Here is a 23,240-nt window from a genome sequence, read left to right as displayed (position 1 = left end):
TTAGCGAACGGGGCCTCGTTAAGCTCATGCTCGGCAATCGTGAATTTCTGCTCCTTCGGAGCAGGGATGAAAGCTGCAAACTGATTATACCCACCTATATGCCACGATTTTGAAGTGCTCATTGTCAGTCAACAGATTGCTCGAGTCTTGCCCACCTGTGGCAGTGGCGCTTTGATACTTGTCGGAAGAGCGTTTGAATCATGCGTTAAAGTAACTTGCGTGGCTGGAAAAATAAATTGTAATTCGTACGTTTTTATTGATTTCCCGGGCTTCGGACGATCATTTAATCCGGAGTTGTTCGCGCAGCCATTGCGCTGCAGCGTACCTCGACAGTTTTAACATGATTTACTGAACAAAGTAAGGAATAGCCGTATCATTACCCTAAAGAAGTACAGCACCTCTGTAAAGCGCGCTGCGACAGTGAAAACTTTTGCGTAACGTCGGAGCGACGGAACAAGTTGAAAGTCGATGGATTCAAAGTGAGGTAGAAAGATGGATAACAACGGAGAAGAATCTTTGACCTCGCTGTTAACTGCCTGCTTTTTCCAACATATTTCTTACTCCGCAGTACTTTTTGTGAAATATTCAACTTTCTTACGTAATCGTGGTTGATATTCTTATAGTCAGTCGAAAACAAGTTTTCCTCTACGAATGTATGTTGTTCATATTTTCGAGATGTGTTTTCGCGTACTTCCTGTTTCCGCAACAACTGTTCCGAAGTAGAGTGCAATCCTCTATAACAACAACAACAACAACAACAATAATAATAGTTTAGCACAGTAAACTCACCTCGAATTTATTGCCGACTGGTTACAGGAGGATAAATTAAATTCCTGCAACACTAGAAAGGTCAGCTGACCAGGCGGGTGACAAATAACAAATCAAATCCGATTCCCTTGACGCTTTTACCGGGCACTAGGCTGTAAAACAACAATGCCCAACGAGCCGCGCAGAAACATGGAATCACGTTACGTACCTGCTTGGTTAAAATGGTCGACTTTCCTTTTCTCCACTTTTATCCCGAATCGATAAATCTGCTAAGGCTAACGGTCCTGAATCGTGTCCGATACTAGAAGGCGTCAAGTCGACGATCGACGATTGTATTTACGGGCACTTTGAGTATTTGCGATATGAATTGTCGCGATTGGAGAGGCGTCTTGTTTCCCGATACTTCGGCCAAGTTTCAAACGTCCGATGCATCGCCGCGTCAGTCAGCGTTGTACAGGCGTTGTGTCGGATAGTGGAAAAGTGGGAATTAATGTAGGTCACCGCGGCGGACGATCCTGTAACCCCAATCAATACCATACGTTCACCCCAAGTTGGGTCGGCTGTAGGGTTGGGTCAAGTGGGTCGGACGTGCAGGCAAAGGTCGAAACTAAGCTGATTTTTATCCGTTATTCTCGCTGCAGCTTCGTTCAACCGCCTCTCGCAGCCCCTTGTCTTCCCTTTTCGCCCTTGGAGCCAGTCGCCGTCACTCCGTTGATTATACGGCTTGTCCTCATTCCGCGTGGCCCAGGCTTGTGTCGCAAATACGTTGCAAAGAATTCATTCTCACCCGCCGAAAGGTCAAGAAACCCCGCAGGTCAAGTGGGGACGATGATGTATTCCGAAGGATGTCAAGTTTTGGCACGAATCATTCGGCATGATCGACAACGCCTCTTAATTACTGTCAAACTGCACAAGACGTGTACCATTTTGACGTATCTTAAGATATTTAAGCACCAATTACCATAATTTTGATCGAAATTTGCAGGAATCGATTCATCGTGGTTTTTGGTAGGTATTATACACGTACTTGAAAAGTAATCCAAAATCGGACAGCTTTTCTCTGCGAACTAAAATTCGACGTTCGGTCAGTGTGTTTCGTATACTACGATTTTTTATTAACTAGACGAGTCATATATCGTTGGTCTGACTTTATGATCTGCGCTTGAGCCGTTATTGCGTTTGGCAGAATACCGGGCGGAAAGGCTAGAAGTAGTAAATCTCTTTAAAGTCAACAAAGTTCTTTATTTTCTCGGCTGAATGGGGAAGTCCAGGGTGCTCCCAAACTCATCAGGCGCTTGTCAAGTGAGACATGCTTCTATAGCGGGACTCTGTCCGGATTTTTTCATTATCAAAGCGAGGTGAAAAGCTTTTTTAAAACGGCCAACGTCTTAGGAACAAAAGAGAATAGAGAAACGACGACTGTTTCCTCACTGCTCGCGGTTCAACGGCGATTCGACGTGAATCTTTCGTCGAGAATGGTTTTGACAGTTACTGAATGAGACCAGCATCTGGAACCGAGTGTATTTCCGCTTTTCGCCTTCCTCGCGACACTTTCTTCTCTACTTTTCGCTGTCCTGCGCGACATTTTCACAGACAAAAGAAAAATGGAAAGGGCGTAATAACGCAGTTTGTGTTAATCTAATAATTTCACCCCCGTTTTCGACAACGGACTTAACGCCAAGACAAAGGGCTATTTAGTTGAGGACTCCGAGCAACTTTGCTCGCCGGATACGCACGGGGGCGTTTATTTGCCTATCGATGTTGCGTCCAATGAGATTACATAAATTGAGCTTTAACCTACTGCTGCAGGCAAGCGTCGTGCAGGGAACAGAGGAGCTTGAAAGCCTTGGTTAATTATACGATTATCGATTTTACCGACGATCTCGTGGACGCGTCTCTAGCTGTACCTACAATTCTCGAACAGGTGAAAGGCGAAAGGGTGAACGAATACAGTCGAATCGATGATTGCGGAAAGTAGGTACTAATTAGCTTCGGTTTCAACCTTCCTGCGTTTGACGACTTTGAAAGAAAGAAAGTCGATCGGAGGAGTAGAAGCGAGTCGTTCTTGCAACAATGCAGGGGAAAACAGTTTGTTTCGTTGAACGAATTCTTTCTACTCCTTCGCCATTCATATCGGCCTGTGAAGTTTTCTTTTCATCTTATTGTCCGTGCCCGATGCACAATGACGTAGATACAGCGCCGCGGGTAAGCCTGACACTTTTCTATTCAGGTACATCGCTCTTTGTGCCGAGTTTGTTGGTAGGTGTGCACGTATCCTATTCCACGTTAATCCGGAAAGGAAGAGGAAGCGATCTGATCACTGTTTTCATTCTTTCTAATGGCCACCTCGGTGAATCGCTCGGCAATCTGATACGTCCGAAAACATTCCGCGAATTTGGTCCTCTGCAAAACACCGACGATTCCCACACGGCTTTAGAATTCCCAAGACTGAAACTAGGATTCGGAAAAAATGTATTACAAGCCCTTCTTATCGAGAGTTTCGCGATCGAAATCCTCTGGATACCTACGTGTCTCAGAATTTGACTCACGGAGATTGCTGCAAAGGTGAGCTACTTCCGGGGAGCTTTCATTGATTAAAAGTTTATGGTAATACCAATTTCACCTCACAGATTCCGTTGAAATTGCTCTTTTATCGGGGGGACAAAAATTTGTTTGCGTATATGCGATTATCCGACAAATTTCCTATAGCAATACTATATGAAAGACAGATATATTTAACCCCGGTATAATCAAATTCTCAGCATGTCGCGTGTTCAATAAAATGGAACGTCTGTAAAGTTGATATAAAATTCCAGTAATTTTTGTTTAACCAATAACTGTACAGGTCTGTTTAATTACACGGAAGAAAAATTGAAAATCGATGTTTTACGCGTGTGTCAAACTTGCGGCAAATCGTTCACCCGCGCTTGAAAACAAGGGTATAAATTTTCCGAATAAATAAATCCTACGGAATAAAATCATGCCGCAACAACAAACCTTGGACCACGGTTAAGGGTCCTCGGCCGTCGTCAAGGTAACGACGAAATTTCGAGATACAACCTCGGGGCATGAATACCGAAGGAAAACGAAGCTGAACGACGGAGGAAACGGCGAGGTTCTCCACCTATCTTGCCTGCCTGGCCTGCCTGCCTGCTGGCCAAGGCACGAACACACATACAGGAGGAACCCGCAATGCGGCACCGCTTCGGTAGGTATACCAAGCCGTGACGGGAGCCTCCGAAGCGTGCAGAGCGAGCCCTGGACCTCGATTCGAAAGAGTTTCGGTGGGTAAAATTTTTGGGAAAACTTAACGTCGGAAGTATCGTTGGGGGTACGAACCATGCAGCCGGCTTGCGCATCGGTTCGCGACACCGGTTTCTGCTTCGAAGGTAGTAGACGTGCCGCGGTACCTGGTGGAGAAATAATTTCCCGTATAGCCTTTCGTGTAACACTGCATAATGTTGGCTGGCTAGAAAAATCAATAGCACACACAATACTCGAGCGTACACCTACCCATGGCACCAACCTGGCATTTTACCTCCAAGTCGACTGTTCAGTTATTTACCACAAAAATTTGCCATGCCTCGGGTTACACGCAAATACGCCGTGTCCAAACTATTCTCGCTATTCGTCGATAATTTTCCATGCAGTCGACGCGTTACGGCTCTGTGGATAAGCGAATTTCTTGTACGAGTATGTTACGTCAGGGTATCACCGCGTAATTTTAATCAGAGTATTCTCGTCTATTGGCCCGTGCTTCAGATTCTGCAATTTATTGTCACTCGCCTTGTTAATGCTTGTTCGCTTCCATAATTGAGAGAAAATTTCATTCCCCTGTTTTCTGATCATTATCCCTCGAGGATGATATCGCGTCGTTATCCATATTTTACACTGGTAAACGGGTTTCTACACATATATTCACGGGTTAAAGTGATAATTTATTGTCACGTAAAAAATTGTTTGTTCGTCGGTATTTTTTTTGTTTTTATGCAAATGATTGCAGAAACAATAAACAATGTTTGGTAAGACCATAAGAGCGGTTTTCTCGACGTTGAAATGATTACAGCAACGCTACTGACCACGATCTGCAAAGACAAACGAATATCTATTTATTTGAAATAGTAGTTCAATTAACTCTTACGTGGATGTGCGTGCAATTGATTATGAAAAAATTGTGGTTTATTTGTTATACCGAATGACAATGACTGAATTGTAATCCGTCTTATTTATCGTCATTTACGTGAAACAATGTAGCGTTCCTAAAATACTAGCCCAATTACAGGTTGTTAGATATTAAAAGACCGCGAGGTATCGCGTATGCCGTTCGTGGAATAACGTAGATTACTCAAAGGAAAGTTGAAGCCAAATTTTCTAACAATTGAAAAAAAAAAAAATTATTAGTTCTGCATCGCAGTCTCTAAAACTCTAATACTCTAGTCTTTGCAGTATTAAAGAAATGTTTGAAATTAAAAAAAAAACGTTCTGTAAATGGGACGGTTTATTAAATATCTGCTGATAACCACCGTCATAGAAACGAGTACTTGGAGTATGGAAAACACTCGTGAAAAAACGCGTAAAACCTTCTCGCGTCGTATAAAAGTAATTCCCTACGCAATTGCGTCGAGGAAAACGCCGGGGTTTGCTGGGGAGTGCCATCTAGGAGATATAACCTTGGCCCAGATTTTGGTATAATGAGAATTAGCCCTTTTCGATTCGCCGTGAAGTCAAAGTTGCTGTCCTTGAGACAGGGATAGAATCCGCTTAAGCACTACTCGGTGCAGGTGTCAAAGTTTATACGGTAGTTTATAATCGTACTAATAAGCTCATTAATTAACCGATCTTTATACGGAGCGTACGAGTTACTTTGCGACAAGTCACGTCATGCGTTATCCCGATTTATTAAGGTCGTATCCGTGAGGACGGATGTGGATGTCTCCAATCCGGCTTCGTTGAAAATAAAAAAAAAAGAAAGAAAAGAAAACAACAACTGTAATTTAGCATCTCGATTCTTCGCTTACGCAGCGAATCGCCTTGAGATCCGATGTATTTGATCTCTTGGAAACGCGATCACTTCTTTCCTTTCTATCTCGTGAATTTCTACTATCCAAAAACTATCCCGCAATCATTGTAGAACTTGAGTCGTATTCCACACCCTTTACCACCCCAATTACGCTTCGTGACAATCGTCACGTGTTGTGCCCGATGTTGAGGTAGCTGACAGCGTATCCGGTTGGTCGGAAAGCCGTCCTACAGCACGCTCGATTAATGACATCTTATATAAAACACTTTAAGATTACGCGAAAAGACCCGCCAACAACCGCGATCCGAAGCTTTCTCCGTGTGTCGAGAAACGAAGGTCGCGTAGTCAAAATATGTATGCCATAAAACTCGGGAGGGGTTCACGTTACGAGAGGATCCCTCGGAGGAGTTACGGTAACGAGATTGACGCTTCAAGGATGTGACGGTTCGGATCGGGGGATGCGAGGCCGAAAGCTACAGCAGCCTCGTGCGTATAGGGCGATTGAAATTCTACCGGGAATTCCAGAGAGAAGGTATAAAGCTCGGCGTGTGTGAATACTCGGGTAGATACGCGACACACCTATATTCACAGCATAATTGGGCATTAGCTAATCGACTCTCCTCTTTGTCCAGCGTGAGGGCTGGTTCTCGTTTTCAATCAACTGAGAGGCTATTTTCATTAAAACTACCCTGCAAGACTTTGCGGGACTTGTTGCGTGGGTATAAGTGCAGCGTATTTGTAGAATCGTTGCAACGGCGATATTGCTGGTTAATATTGCGAGAGAATGGACAAACGCAGTGCTTCGATCGGAAATGATTTACTCATTTCCGGTTCCTACACCAGCGAAAATTCTGTTTTTTTGCAGTAAGACGTAAAACGGCCACCGTCATATGTTTGGAATAGCTTTCATCGGAGCGAGACGACGACGGTCTTAATTTGACAATACATGCATTAACTCCGCGTTTATTACGAGGGTAATTTTCGGAGCTTATAAAGAGTGGCGCACGCGAACTGGGAACGACTCGTGGGCAGACGACTAAGCGAATCAGTTAGAGAGCGAACAAAATCGTCTTATACGTTCTGCGCAAGCCTATACCTGTGTGGTCGTCACTCTTGTGAGTCGTGTCGTGTCGAGTCGGAGTCTATATAGAGAGCCTTAGGTGTCTGTGCGTGAGATAATAAATATGAGAATTAATTCTTTTGTTGTAATTTAAGTTCTCCTTATTCGCATGCCGTGAAATAATATACTTATATGTATTAATAAGCTTTTCCACTGGGAATTACGTGTGCATCGACCGTTGAAAACTTCTTCGAATTTTATCCAACTTCGCAAAATGGTATAAATGGTTTAGATTTTGTGTATTTTTCTTTTTACTCAATTAATGCCACAATTGAAACGATTAAGAAATGAAGTATGAGTAATTATCAAGCGGTGCTAACAATGTAAAATTTTGTTTTCTCAAGGAAAAACGTTGCACTTGTGTCTATTAATGTTACATAAAAATTGTATCGTTATGTTGCAGGTAAATAACTGTACTTGGAGTCCGGACTATGATAATTCGGACAATAGATTGATTCCACTCGCCGCTTCATGTATACGTAAGTAACAATACGTCGACTAAGCTTACATCTTTATTATTGTGGAGAAACTTCATAAATAACGAATGAGAGAACTTTTTTATTACGGTCAATGTTAACTTCCGAGCTCCTTCCAAAGAAAACACCGGAAAGTCTGGATGCATGGTGCACATGACAACAGCGTCGCAATTACAGTTCGAGCAGCCCCATTATAATTTATCAAACTATCGGTGTTATAATAGCATTAAATTACAAGGCTGCATTATCGTCGGCGTAATATTAATTTCCCATAGCCGCAGCCACGTACAGGCGTAATAAGCGTTCTCGCGTATAAATTGGCGTTAGTTACTGCGCCCTGCTACCGTCGTTCACCATCCAAACATCGGGGTTTACAAATTGTGCAAGAAATTTGAATACACTCCGAATCACTCCTACGTATCGTGTATTTTACACAAAAATAATGTTCAACATTTAATCCATATGCGAAGCCGTATCACCCGCAGATCAGCGTCGATTTGTCATCGCTAGACATCGTGGCATGTGGATGCATGTACCGGTGTACAGGTATAAGCTACGGCGAAATAACGAACAGCAGCGCAGAGTCTGGACCAAGGTCAGTGATTATTGTTGATACCGAAATTGAGCTATGCACTTGAAGCCTCACGGACTTGAGATCGCGAGTAGTCCTTCGTCCAGTCGTAGTGAGTTAATATCTTGCATCCGTTTCCATTAAAATACACCAAGTACTCGCAATTACGGGACTGACAAAGCTGCGCATACACGTGACACAGTGTACGTCGTGAATTTACGTTTCACTCGACTTCCAGACTGCCTTGGTGTAAACATGTTAAGAGACTCGCGTAGGAGTGCATTATTGGCCGTAAGACACCGCCGGTCTGCTCTCTCGAAAGGTTCGTTCGGATGTCATTTTTTCCGATGAAACAGGGGCGTGGAAAAACCCGAAGGGAAACAGAAAAGCTAACTCGAGTCATGTTCGCCACGTATTTGCATCTCGGGTGTGTCAAGCCTCGCGACGTGATCCGGCATTCGCCACTCGAGCCACTTTTGCCTTCACGAAAGATCCTCGAGAGACAAAGATTTCGAAAAATTGGCCTACCTAGAACGCCGTTGGGTTAGGATGTGTATACATATGTAACGGCGTCTGAATGAGTTTTGCGGAAGACGGTGTCGCTGCTCGATGTACCAGCCAAGAATTTTCTCTGTAATTTGCCAGATTGCGTCACGGCGATGAAAATTATCCTACGTGCCGGAACGCCTGGCTTTGAACCTCTCGAAATTCCTTTAAAACGTGGAAGCGACTCAAGACTTCCGCTTTCAAACACCCGCCACTCGCCTTGCAGAAATACCTTCTGTCTGGGGTTACCATAGAACTCATTTTCTCGCAGCGAAAATTGTCCCAGACAGAGTCACGTGTACGAATTGGTGCCAATTTTTCAATCAAGGTGCACCGCGTCAAACCAAATCGCTCACACATCATCGACTACGGACACCGCGTAACGAGTTCCGAGACGAACTCGATTCGCGAATGACCAAGTCCTGGTACTCATTGACAGTTAAAAATGAGAATTTTACCGGTAAATTGCTTAATCCACTCACGGAAGCTGTTAAGCGAGTCGTCATTTTTAAAGAGTTTGAAGAAATAATCATTGTGGAACTTGACTTCTTCTTTCTTTGCCTTTTGACTGCAACGTGTAGAATTTAGTTTCATCGACTTTGTTCAATATTTATCGTAAAAGAAACTGCTAACTAGCAAATCCTCTTCTCACACTTTATTCCAGGAAAAACAGTCGCGATTGGATTTCCTTGCAGTGGCGTCGTACATGTGCGTAGGAGTACTTGAAACAGGATAAAGCGCGTGGGCGTTGTTTCAACCTTCGTGTATTCTCTTTCTCTCTCCGTATTCTTATTCTCTACATCTCGGTCTTCTTATTTCAAGCCATTGAAACGTCAAGAGGCAGTGTCAGTTAGCTTTCATAACTTTAGCGGGAAGGCTAGATGGAAGACTGGCTGAAAGGCCCTCTTTTATATTCTTTGATCCTTTGAAACTTTTACTTCGCCAATGTCTAAAGCCTCCAGTGTTTCACTACGCTACTCAATTAGTCGAAAGCTCCGACTGTAGAACGTTTTGATCCTGCGTAATCGTTGCCGCGCGAGACGTCAGTCGATATTCTTTCAATTGCTCGCTCTCCTCTCATTAACCGGGACCTTCAGCCATCCCCGGTTTCACTATTCCACAAGTGCGGAATCCTCGAGACCGATACTTATCCCTGCAATTATGCATCTCTCAAGTTCACCTCGCGCGCTAAATTCGATTTCCAAAATTTTTTTCACCACGTCGCAACCCTTCGTTAGAGCAAATAGATTTATTTGGCACAATTTTCCACCCCCATATGGGCGTAGTGGCAGAGTTTTGTCGCACAGTTGTTGGCCCTTCCTCGACTCATGGCCAATGCCATTCAAGGCCTCGGTCATTCATTCGACGTAGTGACGTCACGCTCAGGCGGAAAAGGGCGTGGTCTGTTACGTTTCGGTTTACCCCCGAATCTCTCTCTCTCTCTCTCTCTCCCTCTCCCTCTCCCTCCTTCTCTCTCTCTCTCTCTCTCTCTCTCTCTCTCTCTCTTGGTCTCTCTCCACCTTCTTTGCCATCCCTTCCCCAACCGGAAGAAGGCTGCAGGGGTTGGACTAGTAATCGATATCCCCGGAATTCCTCCGGTGCCCGCGTCCCATTCTCCTATCTTCAACCGCCGGGGATTCCCGTAACAAACTTCTGACTTTCGCACGGTTCCGGATGACAAATCCAATTAATCTTATGGCCATTGTCCGTGAGACTCACGGATTTTGTCTCGATAGATACATTATAACCACTGGTTGTATTTGCTATATTTATTTATTTATTTTTTTTATTTTTAAAACACATTTTTATTTGGTTGTAATTTCTAATGTCGGAGCTAAATAAATGTTCGCCGTGCATGTAGGTGGTCTGATCAGTGGCACTTGATTCCTGCAAAAGCCCCTGAAGTATCTTCGGCGACACGCCGCGAATTTGACTGCGTTAATTTACCGCCGCTTGACTTTGCCTGCGTAATTATCCGGACCCCATCGATCAAAGGGAAATATCCCTCTCAGAGGCTCGAGCTAATCACGGGGAATGGAGAGGCTTGTGGAGTTGACGATTTTGATGATCGTTATTGGTGTTCCTCGGTCTATCAGGATAGAGGCATTGAAAATTTCGGTCAGTTAATGGTCACCGTATATAGCTCTATAATACACGTTTATCACCGGAGTAGAATCTTCTGTAAAAACGTATAGTTATACTCGCTATCGACTCGTTTATATTCATGGTAATTTTTTCTCTTGATAAAAGGAAATAACCGGCGCTCCAACGACAACGACAAGTACAACTTTACACCATGATATATTGTAATATAAAAACAATCAAAGGGCAGCTGAGTTCTGATCGCCTCAACGTCAACGCAGAAGAAAAAGGACTCCTTGAGCTTACCGTTTGAGCTTTTGTTGAAATATTAATTTGGAAAAACATTTTCAACAATGTCAGAGCTGTCAGAGATGACGAATATTTAACGATGCAAATCCTTTTCGGGACATGAGAAACAATTAAATAAATATTCACCCTCCAAATGCGTTTCTCATTTTGCTAATTGTTTTCATCCGACGACAGGTCGGACATGAAAAATCTTGCTACGCGTTGGACGGGCCCCTACACACTTCGCACTGCCGCCCTGACCGCCGCTGCATCAGCAAAGGAGAACCTCGGGTGCAGTTGCATCTTCGTGACCAAAAGCCGGAGTCCGAGGAGTCCGGTAGCGTTGCAACCGCCTCCCCCATCCGTCCGTTCCCACGAAAGCAGCCCGTTTGCCTTCGCGTCTAGAAGAAGCTCCATCCCCAGGAGGCAGCTGAGTATCGGCTACCCCCGACCTCATCCTCGACTACTGCGTCGCAGTTCACTAGTCTCCAGCAAACGTCGCGTCAGCCTCGAAAATTGTTAGCACCAATCGTCAGGTAACCGATCAATTTCCAACAATAACCACGTCGGACCCGAATTAGAACTTACATACTTTGCGTAACTTTTTCATCTCAGGTTTCATTCGTCATATTTCAATTTACGGCCGTAATCGTCGGTTATGGTGCATGTCTTGCACCTGTTGCAGGGTGCCGAGTGCGTCAAAGATGGTCGAGGCGCATCCGTGAGACACTTTTTCATGAATTTAAATTATTTGAACCGAAAGTTTTCAGAATGGGATCGGTACGATATGACGCGGGAGACCTTCGGCTTGCTTCTCAATTTTACAAAACCTGCGTTTGACGACTCGTATTTTCATTCCAAATGGGAACCCCATTCTTCGAGATAAATCCTTGGTCTAAATACGTCGTTCATGATCCGTGGAAATTTCACAGAACGGTGGCTCAGTCGGGTGCAGCTTAGACAATGTCCGAAGACTCTGACTCCATATCAGAGGAAGAACGCAGCTTGTTCCGTCCGTTTACACGGGAATCTCTGGCAGCAATCGAGGCTCGTATCGCCGAAGAATATGCCAAGCAGAAAGAGCTCGAAAAGAAGCGTGCCGAGGGCGAGGTAAGAACGTCAGTCTGTTTCGATCAACTCAGCGTTTGATTTTCCTTTCATTTTCACCCATCACCGTGACCACATTTCCTCATCCACCCGCAGTGTCAAACCGCCTAAAATTTCTATCCAGTTGATACAATTATACGAACTTGAGAAGGTACTTGAAGCTCGTATACGAATATCACAGTCATTGACAATTTTTTTTTCCTCCTCAGTATTTCAATTAATATTTGCACAATTCATTTTTGCCGTGTATATATGATAATTTTTGCTATAATCAGTTTTTCGTTGATTCGTCAATTATAAAATGCAAATTTGTTTCACGTGGTTAATTTTATGATCAAATGATCGCGCGATTTGCGTTTCACTTGACGTATTATTAAAACTTCAATTTACCAATCGTTCGTGTTTTTCTTTCTGGTTCTACCGTTGCAATATGATTTCAACGCACCGTCGAAATGAGAAAGTAAACACACAGCATATTTTTATTTATTAATATGTATAATTGACCCACCCATCTTTCCGTATCGCGTATGCGAAATTGCTACACTGAACACGTATCGCGATGAACTTGTTTATTCAAGTGTCTTAACGAAGTTAGGAAATAAGATAATGCGTGCTATTAACGTGTGCGTCCTACTTCCATTTTCCCATAAAAAATTTTATCGTTTTTGTGTAAACATTATGCTATATTGTACATCATCGGAAATTTACGAGAGGACAAAGTGCTTTAGAGATATTGTCTAAATTTGATATCGATGTGCAGTATCGGTGTTAGCTTGAGTCGTTTGAGCGTATGATCCGTTTATAAAGAAAATGCTTTGAGGAAACAGCAAACTTTGAATGAAAAAACGAAAAGAGAAATACATAATAATTTATTCGCAAAACTTGTCAGAACTTACATACTTTTCGTATAATATATACGGTATATATCAGGGTGGTTAAAAAAAAAAGTTTTCTTCTTCGGTTTTACCCCCTAAAATGTTGGTGATTGATGGACAAAAGATACTTTCAAAAGACGAGCTCTCTAATTCAGGTCTAACAGATACATCTTTTAATTTTTAATTCGCGATCATTTGACATCAGAACATTTCACGTTTTGTTAAAAGTTAAGATACTCGTATCTACTCAATATTTTCTAAATTTATGCATAGATCCTTGAAGCTTATTCTTCAAGCGTTTCAAACCTCTATAACGAAGCATAATTATCGTTATTGGAACACATTACAGTCACCTGAAAACGTATATTGTTCACGTATACTTTAACTTCTAACGAAAAGTGAAATTTTCACATGGTAAATGAGTAGGAAACAAAAATTAAAAAAGCGATTTGTTAGACTTGAACTAGAGAGCTCATCTTTTGGGAGGGTCTAATTTTTCTATTAAATAGTAACATTTGAGGGGATTAGAACGGAATTTTTTGTTTTTTGAACCACCCTAATATGTATATATATATATATATATACTCCATACTCGTCAATATGTTATACATATGTATACATTGTATACTACAGCAATAGATACGATCACTAAAAATTAGCTTGTGTACATACAAGAAAGTTATCATATGTTATTGTTATATGTTTACATGTAAAAGTTTTTCAATGCGAAATTTTTTTTTATACTTTTGCGTTCATATATTTTACACTACATATTATATTGTTATCATTATACATATATATGTATATTTATATATATATATACACACACATTTATTATATCCATGCGTGTGGGCTCGATGTTTTGTGATATGTCATTCGTGCTCTGCCTGTGTCTATAATCTTTCCCCCACTCCGTCCCGATACTTCAAGCTCCATTTTCAACCCTTTGTAATATTCTCCCGTAGTGGAGGAAACTGTATCGATGGTTGCCGCGAGTGTAGGGATGACGTAGGCCGTTAAAAATAGCCTCCAGAACTGAACCTCGGGGCTTATACCGTGCAGCACTGATGTTTATTCATAATAAATACAGACAAAGTTATTCATATGCCGTACGTTAATAAATGTGTATTTTTTCTTGAAACTTGTGTATGTAATATCAACATTCTACCGCGCTAGAGTTGGTCAAAGTTGTTTTTTTCTTTTTCTCTGACATATAAACAGTTCGGCAAAGTACTTGCAAAAAAAAAAAAAAAAAATAAAAAAAAAATATAAATAAATCGTTCCCCCTGCTTTCGGGAATGATGATATCAGTGTAACGGAAATACGTCATCCCACGTTACTTCCGAATTTATATTATACAATATTATATGATTCGGTTGAAAAAATTCGTGGCACTCGTTAATAGCGTGTCCTCTGATTAGCGCACATTTATTATATCGTTGTCACCTCATATATATTACCCACTTTATATACTTATATATTATATATGCCGATATGAAACATATACTACTATATATACGAAACCTCCGCTTAAAGAAACTATAACTACCATATACTATTACTATTATGTATATTGTGATATATGTATATATTATACGTATGTTATATGTTAAATATGCATCACATACATTATATATGCATATATTTATATCTCTACTATCTTGTATTTTTTTTATGTACATGCGTCTCTCTGATCGTTTCATTTTTTCCTATCGCAGTGAAAGAGAAAAAAAATGTGAAAAAAACAAAAACAAAACGCAACAAGAGAAAGATATATACGGTCATATAGAAACAATTATACGATCGTTTATATCTGTATACTCACTCGTCCAGAAATTTCATGCTGATTTATGTGTTCGTATTTGTGTAACTACTTTTCTCCATTCTCCAATTGCAGGGAGGTTTTGGCCGGAAGAAAAAGAAAAAAGAAGTAAGATGTTGTATCATGCTAAGTAATACACTACTACTCTAATCACTCGGTCACCCACCCATTCGCTCATTCGTTCAATCACTCAATCACTCAATCACTCAATCACTGGACAACATCATCATCGACTTGTACATCAGAAGATAATACACAATTTTCCCCATCACGGCTGCAATGTATTCGTATAGATTCGTATCACTACTCACACGACCCTTTCGATGAATTTACATAACTTCCACGAACAAATTTATTCAATAACTTAGAAAAAAGTCTAGAAGCTTTGACAGATCGATAAAAGAATTTTTTTTCTTCCGTATTAGGTTTGAAAATTTTTATTTATTTTATTTTTTTCTTATTCCGCTAGTTCCTTGAAAAATTAAACTCATTGGTAAAGGCAACTGTTAGTCGATGACGGATTAGAAAAAGAAGAAACGAAATCTGCGATCATCCTCAGCATTTTAGCCCCTTGTCCCTCACAAAGTAACCAACAAATCATGTCTATATATGACATGTATACCTATGTGTATATACATACATACATATATACCTATATATAGCCTCTACATTTCTACTATAGCCTGCTACACTCTTCAACAATAAATTATGTTCCTTTAGCTTAAATGACACCTGCCTGTGCTTCGATATTATATAATATTTACGCCACTCCTGAAAATATTTATCCCTCGTTCGCTGTGCCAAGTTCTTCAACTCAATTCTTAAAGAAGAAAGTTGTATATTATGCGATATGATTACAGGACAGCTTCTTCATTTATTTTCTGATTCAAACTGTAACTGATACGCGGATAAATATTGCAAGGTGTGGGTTTACAAACAGAGATCGCTTGGCAACGCTTGTAGAACCTGTCTGCTTATATCATATTATATATCTGCAAAGCTTGCGAGGTATCTTACAATGCGTAAAATACCTACATTATTTAATGTTCAATGTTTGCATATATACATATAAATATATTTATATCTATATATGTATATGTATATAATAACTGTGTAATTAATTTTTTTCGTAATAGGTGCCAGCGTGGATCAGTAGCAGTTAGAGCTTTAAACTGCACGCCAATTAGCTCTAGCCGCAATATATTACTAAAGCTAATATTATACTGATAACTTTTCATTTCGGCTTACACAAATCAAATTTTCGGTAGTTCGTGAGGCTAACCTTATAAATTATACCTTACGGAAATGTACTGTATCGTACTAATTACTTCGATAAATGTGAAGACAATATTCGTCAGGAAGTAAAATGAAGTTTTACGAGCTACCGAATTGCATATAATACGTTTATTGTTACGATATTAATACATTTATTCACCAAAAATTCAAATTTACAATATTTTCTCGATAAATTTTTATTCATATAGGTATTCGTATTATTCTGGTGTAAAAAATAAAAGTATCCAGTTCTAAAACTTTGTTCGAAAACTTTAAAGCTCCGGTAAACATATATTTCAATGAAACAACTGACAGTCTTTTAATTCTTCGTCTAATTTAATACGGATGCATATATATGTAAATTATTTGAGATCCTCAATTAGAAAAAAAAAAAAATATTTTCAAATTTATAGAGTAGCTTTACGGTTTACGCGGAACAAAACGCGTCATTCAACCAACCAGCACTAACATATCTCCTGATCTTATTGTGAAGAAAAAATAAGCTAGCATCGATCTTATTTGACGCGATTCTATGCGTGAATGGCTAACGCTATACAGTGAGAAAATCGGCCCGAAAAAGTCGAGGCAAAAAGATGATAACAAATGTAAATAAATATAGCGTCACCCCTGCACATGTCTTGCGCAAGTGAATTACTAACGAAAAAGAATATTAAAGGAAACGATAATTACTAACGAAAGAGTGGAAGAAAAAAAATAAAATAAAAGAAAAAAGACCCCCAGCTTTGATCGGTCGGAATATTTCTGTAACATTTCTAAACTTGTAGGTACGATACGACGACGAAGACGAAGATGAGGGACCTCAGCCGGACCCGATGTTGGAGCAAGGTGCGCCCATCCCGGTGCGACTACACAGCGAATTCCCTCCGGAACTTGCTTCCACTCCTCTTGAGGATATTGACAGCTTCTACCATAATCAGAGGGTAATGTACCGCAACCATTGCAGAAGTGGGAGTATGAAATTCACGTAGGAACGTACGCGTGTATAATAAAATAGTTAACACGCAGTTCGGCTGAAACCGAGTTTCTTCGTATCTAGTACGTATATATATATATATATATATATTTAATATCGGATTTCAACCCTGTTCGACAGACGTTCGTGGTCGTCAGCAAAGGCAAGGACATATTCAGGTTTTCGGCGACGGATGCGCTGTGGATCTTGGATCCCTTCAATCCAATCAGACGGGTGGCCATCTACATTTTGGTCCACCCGTTGTTCTCCCTTTTCATCATCACCACAATTCTGGTTAACTGCATACTCATGATCATGCCCACAACGCCCACCATCGAGTCAACCGAGTAAGTTTTGTACAGCAGTTTTATTAATTTACCTCTCTTTTTTTTTCTAACGATATGCATATCGTTCGTTAATTTTAACAAGTATCTACGTCTATCATTATCGGGATTTACGACGACGGTATTATTATACGTATAATACATATATTGTATAAATTTACAACGCTACAGCGATGATGAATTAACTAGTTGCATATATTGTAATTAGTAACCGTCAATTATTTTGCCGAAATTTACAGAACGAATAGAACATATTTTTATACATCTAGTATCCCAGTAGCCGGAGACGTATTTTTATTTTTTTTCCGCATTTGTGTTTCTCTTTTACCTTTCATTTTCTTCGCCAATTACAGCAGCTAGGATAGAGTCTACCTCGCACAGTATTTCCGAAGTTGTTACCACACACTATCAATAGTCTGATAATATCACCGAAACTCATTTCAAAGGCAAAAAGGGTGGTTAATAATTTGGTATATAGGTTTCTTTTATTGCAGTCAGAGCTGCGTGATAGCTTTGGTAGTGTGTCGATAACGGGCCTACAAATTCCTCGTTTGTAAAAATTTTATATGAATAATATTGCAGCAGATACAATGCACTTAAGTTTTGTCAGAGAGGATTACATAGCAAACTCGATGACCGTTCGCAGCGTAAGCAACTCCATAGACGAGCTTTGCGATTACGAATATTCCATGAATATAGTTCCATATCTAAGATATAATCGGGGCTTTCCGCGTGAGCTAGACCACCTCCAGACCTTCATCGTACCTTCGATTATCTTTCTCTCTAAGGGATTTATTACACTACCTGAGAGTGCTTTTCTTGATTTTGTTGAAAATATTTTCAATCGGCGTTCCATTTCTTAATAGTCGAAATTTGGCCGTTCGCGAAATTCGAGAATTTTGGATCGATGTTATCTCCGAATTGAAATGTTGTACTACCGTAAATAATTAGGTTGCCCGTGAATTAAGCCATCAAATTTTTACTCTTGAGAACTCTGGAACAGAGGCTTCGAAAATTTTGGAAAAAGACAAGGAAGGTTCTTTCATGTGATGTATAGAAGGGAAACAAAATCGAAGTTGTCGAAGTTTGGAGGTGGCCTGGTTCGCCTAGAAAGCCCCATTTATATCCACGTGTAACGTTGAATTCCCATAGGTGAAATAATACAAGTTTATTTACTCGTTACGGGCAGTAAATGTGCGTGATGAACAACGAATAACGATAATCATAAATAGATGTTGATCAGTAATTTGACGTCTCTTAGTTTATAGATTTCTATTTAGACCCCGATACCGTAATTTATTACGTTGGTAAGTTGGCATTATCGTTGTTAGAAAATAACTAGATTAGAGGAATAGTCGGTCGAATTATGTATTATTATACATATATAGATAAAAACAAAGCAAAGAAAAATGTTGTTTGTCCACATAACTAATTTTCTCAGCTCTGAAATCTCAAAAGAATCGATTCTTCAACTCTACCCTTTATCCTTTAGAGCAAGAAACATGTGATTTTTTTCTGTATCATCTCAAGTCCAAATTTCGATTCGTAGTACCGAAATTGACGATTAGAAAATGCTGTTTGAATCACACTTAAAACAAACATGATACTTTAGTATTTAGACATCATAATACATAGTGTAGATCATATAACATAGAGATCGAGATAAATAATTGAAGGAGTAAAGAAGTTCTATAATAAAGCAAAGCAAAGTACCGTTATGATAGGAAGAACGCTTAGTCATTTTTATTTTTTATTTTTATTTATTTAATTATAAAAAAAACTTTTTAGGGAACCGTCGCACGGAAGAAACTCATATTTTAAAGCTGAGCGGTGTATTTGTGGTTTCAGAGTGATATTTACGGGCATCTACACATTTGAGTCCGCCGTTAAGGTGATGGCGAGGGGTTTCATTCTGCAGCCTTTTACCTATCTTAGAGATGCATGGAATTGGCTCGACTTCGTAGTAATAGCTTTAGCGTGAGTAGTTAAACATATTCATTTTTTTCTACCAAAAACCAAGAACCCCAGTATATATACTATGATAAATCATACATATAATATATATATATATATATGTATATATATATATATATTATACATAAATTCCAAAACCGTGAAATAGCGCCAGCAAGCAGCGAGCACAAAATTAGCAGACGTACATACATTATATACAACCGTAGAAATCGATGAGAAAATGAAAGAATTATCCGCATCACGCGTTATCCGGTAGCTACCACTCTGCACGTCGGTGGTACTTGGTGTACTTTGAAAATTAAAAGAAAGAAGACTGATGATGACCTTTTTTGTTGCGCTTAAAATACCGCGTTGCGAATAAATTTCACTCGCCTTATGATCACACGATTTTCTTAGAAGTTGAAAATTACGAAAATTTATCCCTGCCATTTGCATCATCAGAATGGAAAAACATCTTCCGATTTTCTGCTCTTTCGATTACGTACTTACAGTAAGATTGTTATTTTTCTAAATTCAGTCCTGATGACAAGAATCACTAAATTTCGCGCTAAAATATTTGATTTACGTGAAATTCATTTTCCTCCGATAGAATCGAGACCGTTCTCTTGGGATAAAATTTTTGCAAGTGGTAAACCATCTCTCTGAACGGTAACCGGAGCAGAGGAAAATTAAATGTTATTTTTCGAGCCAATTTACCCAGCGTGCTTGCAACAATGTGTTTCTTCGGATGTCGTGACAAGTTTCCTCTTTGAGACGATTGACTAATAGAGTTGCGCTTCAATGTTCGAGAGTTACTCGGGGAGGAGTTACCTTGAACAGCAAGCGAACCCCTCGAGTGTGACGTGAGAGATTACATTCGCATTTAATTACATCTCGACTGCAATCGACAGCTGCAATTGACCTGCAGCTTTAACATCTCTGTTGAACAATTGACAAGGGATTCAATTAATCATCCGTTGAAATTCAAAGACGTATACACGCGACGAGAAAAAAAAATATGTTTCCTTCAATTGCCATGATCACAATATAAGCCCGAAAACGCTAACTAGTAACCGAGTTAGAATTCCAGGTTAACATAGACCCCCTTCAATTGATTTGTTAAGTACGCTATCATAATTACGTAGTATCGATTATCTTGTTGGACATATAAGTTAGACAACTAGTTAGGGATAGAGTCATATACTCATATATTGGTTAAATAAAATACCTTTAGTTTTTGCCACAAATAAAGTATTACCATTTGTAATTTCATTGTTATAGAATAGTTTTTTAAGCAAATTGATTAATTAATTGATTAATATTGTTCGTAGACTAGTACATTTATTATACATATATACTTATATATAATTGTTGATAGATAACTTACTACGAAAAAAAAAAAAAAAAACAGAAGTATTTCACCCATTCGAAACAACCCATCTACATCCATGTACCAAAGCTGCCATCACTACATTTTTCCTCGTCGTATATCATCACCGAGTCACAACAATTCACCTTTCACGAAAGAGAACGAAAAAAAAACAAAACAAAAAAAAAACCCATCATCGAAACGTATCACGATCGTAATTCACCATACGTACCTGCTCCATGCATGTCGTAAAAGTTCTAATTAACTAGGTATAACAGATCATGTCTAAATTACTTAAGAAACATATATAATACACACATGCGGTAGGCAATAGAAGATGTAGAGCGTTAAAGCTATTTGAAATGTGTTCGTTTTGTTTTTTGGTATCACTGTAACGTGTATGATGTTCGGGTGTATTGCAGTTATGTGACCATGGGCATAGATCTAGGAAACCTTGCTGCTCTGAGGACATTTCGAGTCCTTCGAGCCTTGAAGACTGTCGCTATTGTACCAGGTATGCTTAGCGAGATTAGAATAGACGAAATAGCACACAGATACCATCTAACGTTACATGAATATTGCATACACGCGTCGTATAGCGTTGCTAAAGTACATGAAACGTTATCATAACTGTATAGATGTACATTATACGTGTATGTGTGTGTATATACAATACATAATATTTATGTATACACATTGTACTTGTTGTTAAAGTTGATGTTTTGCTTGAACGAATAATTGTTAAAGTGCCACGGAGTGTGTTCGAACCGCCGTTACCGACAGCCGTCTTCGTACTAACCATAATTTCGATTGTCCAGGTCTGAAAACGATCGTCGGTGCCGTCATAGAATCCGTTAAAAATCTGAGGGACGTAATAATCCTCACCATGTTCTCGTTGTCCGTATTTGCGCTGATGGGTCTACAGATATACATGGGTGTTCTTACCCAAAAGTGTATAAAAAATTTCCCGGAGGATGGCTCGTGGGGCAATCTTACCGATGAGAATTGGGAACGATTCGTCAGTAACGAGAGTAAGTCGGTCGCCTATCGATGCGAATCAGTACAGAAAACATTCACCTTCACATGATTGTGTTTCGTAGCAAATTGGTACGTGGACGAAGGTGGGAACATGCCCTTGTGTGGCAATTCATCTGGAGCTGGGTAAGTTGTGCGCGATATTGTTGCGTCGAGTGGTTCTCTAAATATCTCACTTGCGCCATTTACGGGTATTCGCAGGATGTGCGATCCCGGTTACACCTGTTTGCAAGGGTATGGCTCGAATCCCAACTACGGATACACCAGCTTCGACACCTTCGGCTGGGCGTTACTCTCCGCTTTTCGTCTGATGACGCAAGACTACTGGGAAAACCTTTACCAGCTCGTTCTGAGGTCAGCCGGACCGTGGCACATGCTCTTCTTTATCGTTATCATTTTCCTTGGTTCGTTTTATCTCGTCAACTTGATCCTCGCCATCGTCGCCATGTCGTACGACGAGTTACAGAAGAAAGCCGAGGAGGAAGAGGCTGCCGAGGAGGAAGCGATCAGGGTAATTACTGATTTTTGCTCTCGTTGTGAAAAGTAAACCAAGAGAGCGATCGATTCTTACAATTGACTCGCTGGTTTTTCAGGAAGCTGAGGAGGCGGCACTGGCGAAAGAATCCAAACTTGCAGCTCATGCTGCAGCAAGAGAAGCAGCGGCGGCAGCTGCGGCTGCGGATCAGATAGTCAAATCACCATCCGACTTCTCTTGCCACAGTTACGAGCTGTTTGTTGGACAAGAAAAAGGCAACGACGACAACAACAAGGAGAGAATGAGCATACGTTCCGTTGAGTCGGTGAGCGAACACAGAGTGAAGCCACCCAACAACAATCACAGCAGTGCCTCGAACAAAGTCCGAAAAGTCAGTGCCGTAAGTAGTACACAGCTTATCACTGTACAGGACAAAACCCATCCAGTCCTCTCGAAAAAAAAACAAACTCTGGGAATTTATTCTTCGCTGGTTACGAGGCAAAGAATCAAAATCGTACCGATTAATTAATTGCCATGCAAGGCAAACGATAAGGCGCGTTTCAAGTACGGTGTTGCAGCGTCGCACCGATAATTGTCTCTTTGCCTTGCAACACGTGCGTTGTATCCCAGATCTAAACCAACCGGTTTATCAGTGAGTCGAAGGATTGTTTTGTGATTTTTTTTCTTTAAGCGACAAACTTTGTTTCTGATTCGTTATCAAGTATTTTCAATTCGATAGTTTTTCCCTTCGACAATTTTTCGACCGTGCAATGATTTTTACCGATTTTGGGTAAATCTTCGTGAAATTCAACGACGAGATGATTGAAAAAAGACGAAAAAAATTCGGGATCTCAATCTCCTTGACGGATACGTGACAATTCACGCAAAATCACAATCACCGAGTAAATTGAAGCCTGAGGGCGTTTCAAGTGTATTATTCTGATCACTCACCGTAATATCACAACTGGACGTTGCACTGTGACTATTTGAATAAAATTACTTGTATCATTTTTTGTTCGGTATTGTAAATTATACTTTTTTAACATTTGACCACGTAATATAATGTCAAAAGCAGGAAGCATGGATCGATTTAATTTCAATTGGAATTTCACGAAATTTTTCTTCACTTTTAAAAGAGCAA

At 40.2% G+C, this 23,240-nt stretch overlaps 1 protein-coding gene across 19 annotated transcripts in view; it reads left to right on the top strand.

Annotated features, from left to right (window-relative positions):
- Positions 1 to 23,240, top strand: part of para (sodium voltage-gated channel paralytic) — a 68,055-nt gene that overhangs the window by 17,944 nt on the left and 26,871 nt on the right. For 10 of the 19 annotated variants that reach the window (XM_046633529.1, XM_069137410.1, XM_046633521.2 and 7 more), the window contains 12 exons: positions 7,312 to 7,387; positions 11,067 to 11,407; positions 11,804 to 11,981; positions 14,751 to 14,783; positions 16,736 to 16,891; positions 17,065 to 17,270; positions 19,116 to 19,244; positions 21,012 to 21,103; positions 21,408 to 21,620; positions 21,690 to 21,750; positions 21,826 to 22,135; positions 22,218 to 22,499. In XM_046633529.1, coding sequence (XP_046489485.1) covers positions 11,835 to 11,981; positions 14,751 to 14,783; positions 16,736 to 16,891; positions 17,065 to 17,270; positions 19,116 to 19,244; positions 21,012 to 21,103; positions 21,408 to 21,620; positions 21,690 to 21,750; positions 21,826 to 22,135; positions 22,218 to 22,499 — 1,629 coding nt within the window. In that variant the 5' untranslated portion in view covers positions 7,312 to 7,387; positions 11,067 to 11,407; positions 11,804 to 11,834. The remainder of the gene's footprint in view (positions 1 to 7,311; positions 7,388 to 11,066; positions 11,408 to 11,803; positions 11,982 to 14,750; positions 14,784 to 16,735; positions 16,892 to 17,064; positions 17,271 to 19,115; positions 19,245 to 21,011; positions 21,104 to 21,407; positions 21,621 to 21,689; positions 21,751 to 21,825; positions 22,136 to 22,217; positions 22,500 to 23,240) is intronic. The other 9 variants (XM_046633524.1, XM_069137414.1, XM_046633528.1 and 6 more) reach the window with 1 other exon arrangement.

The sequence above is a fragment of the Neodiprion pinetum genome, chromosome 6 (genome assembly GCF_021155775.2).
Source record: "Neodiprion pinetum isolate iyNeoPine1 chromosome 6, iyNeoPine1.2, whole genome shotgun sequence".
Taxonomy (NCBI): Eukaryota; Metazoa; Arthropoda; class Insecta; order Hymenoptera; family Diprionidae; genus Neodiprion; species Neodiprion pinetum.
Note: the sequence above shows the minus strand (reverse complement) of the source record. Positions and strands in the feature narration are given on the sequence as shown.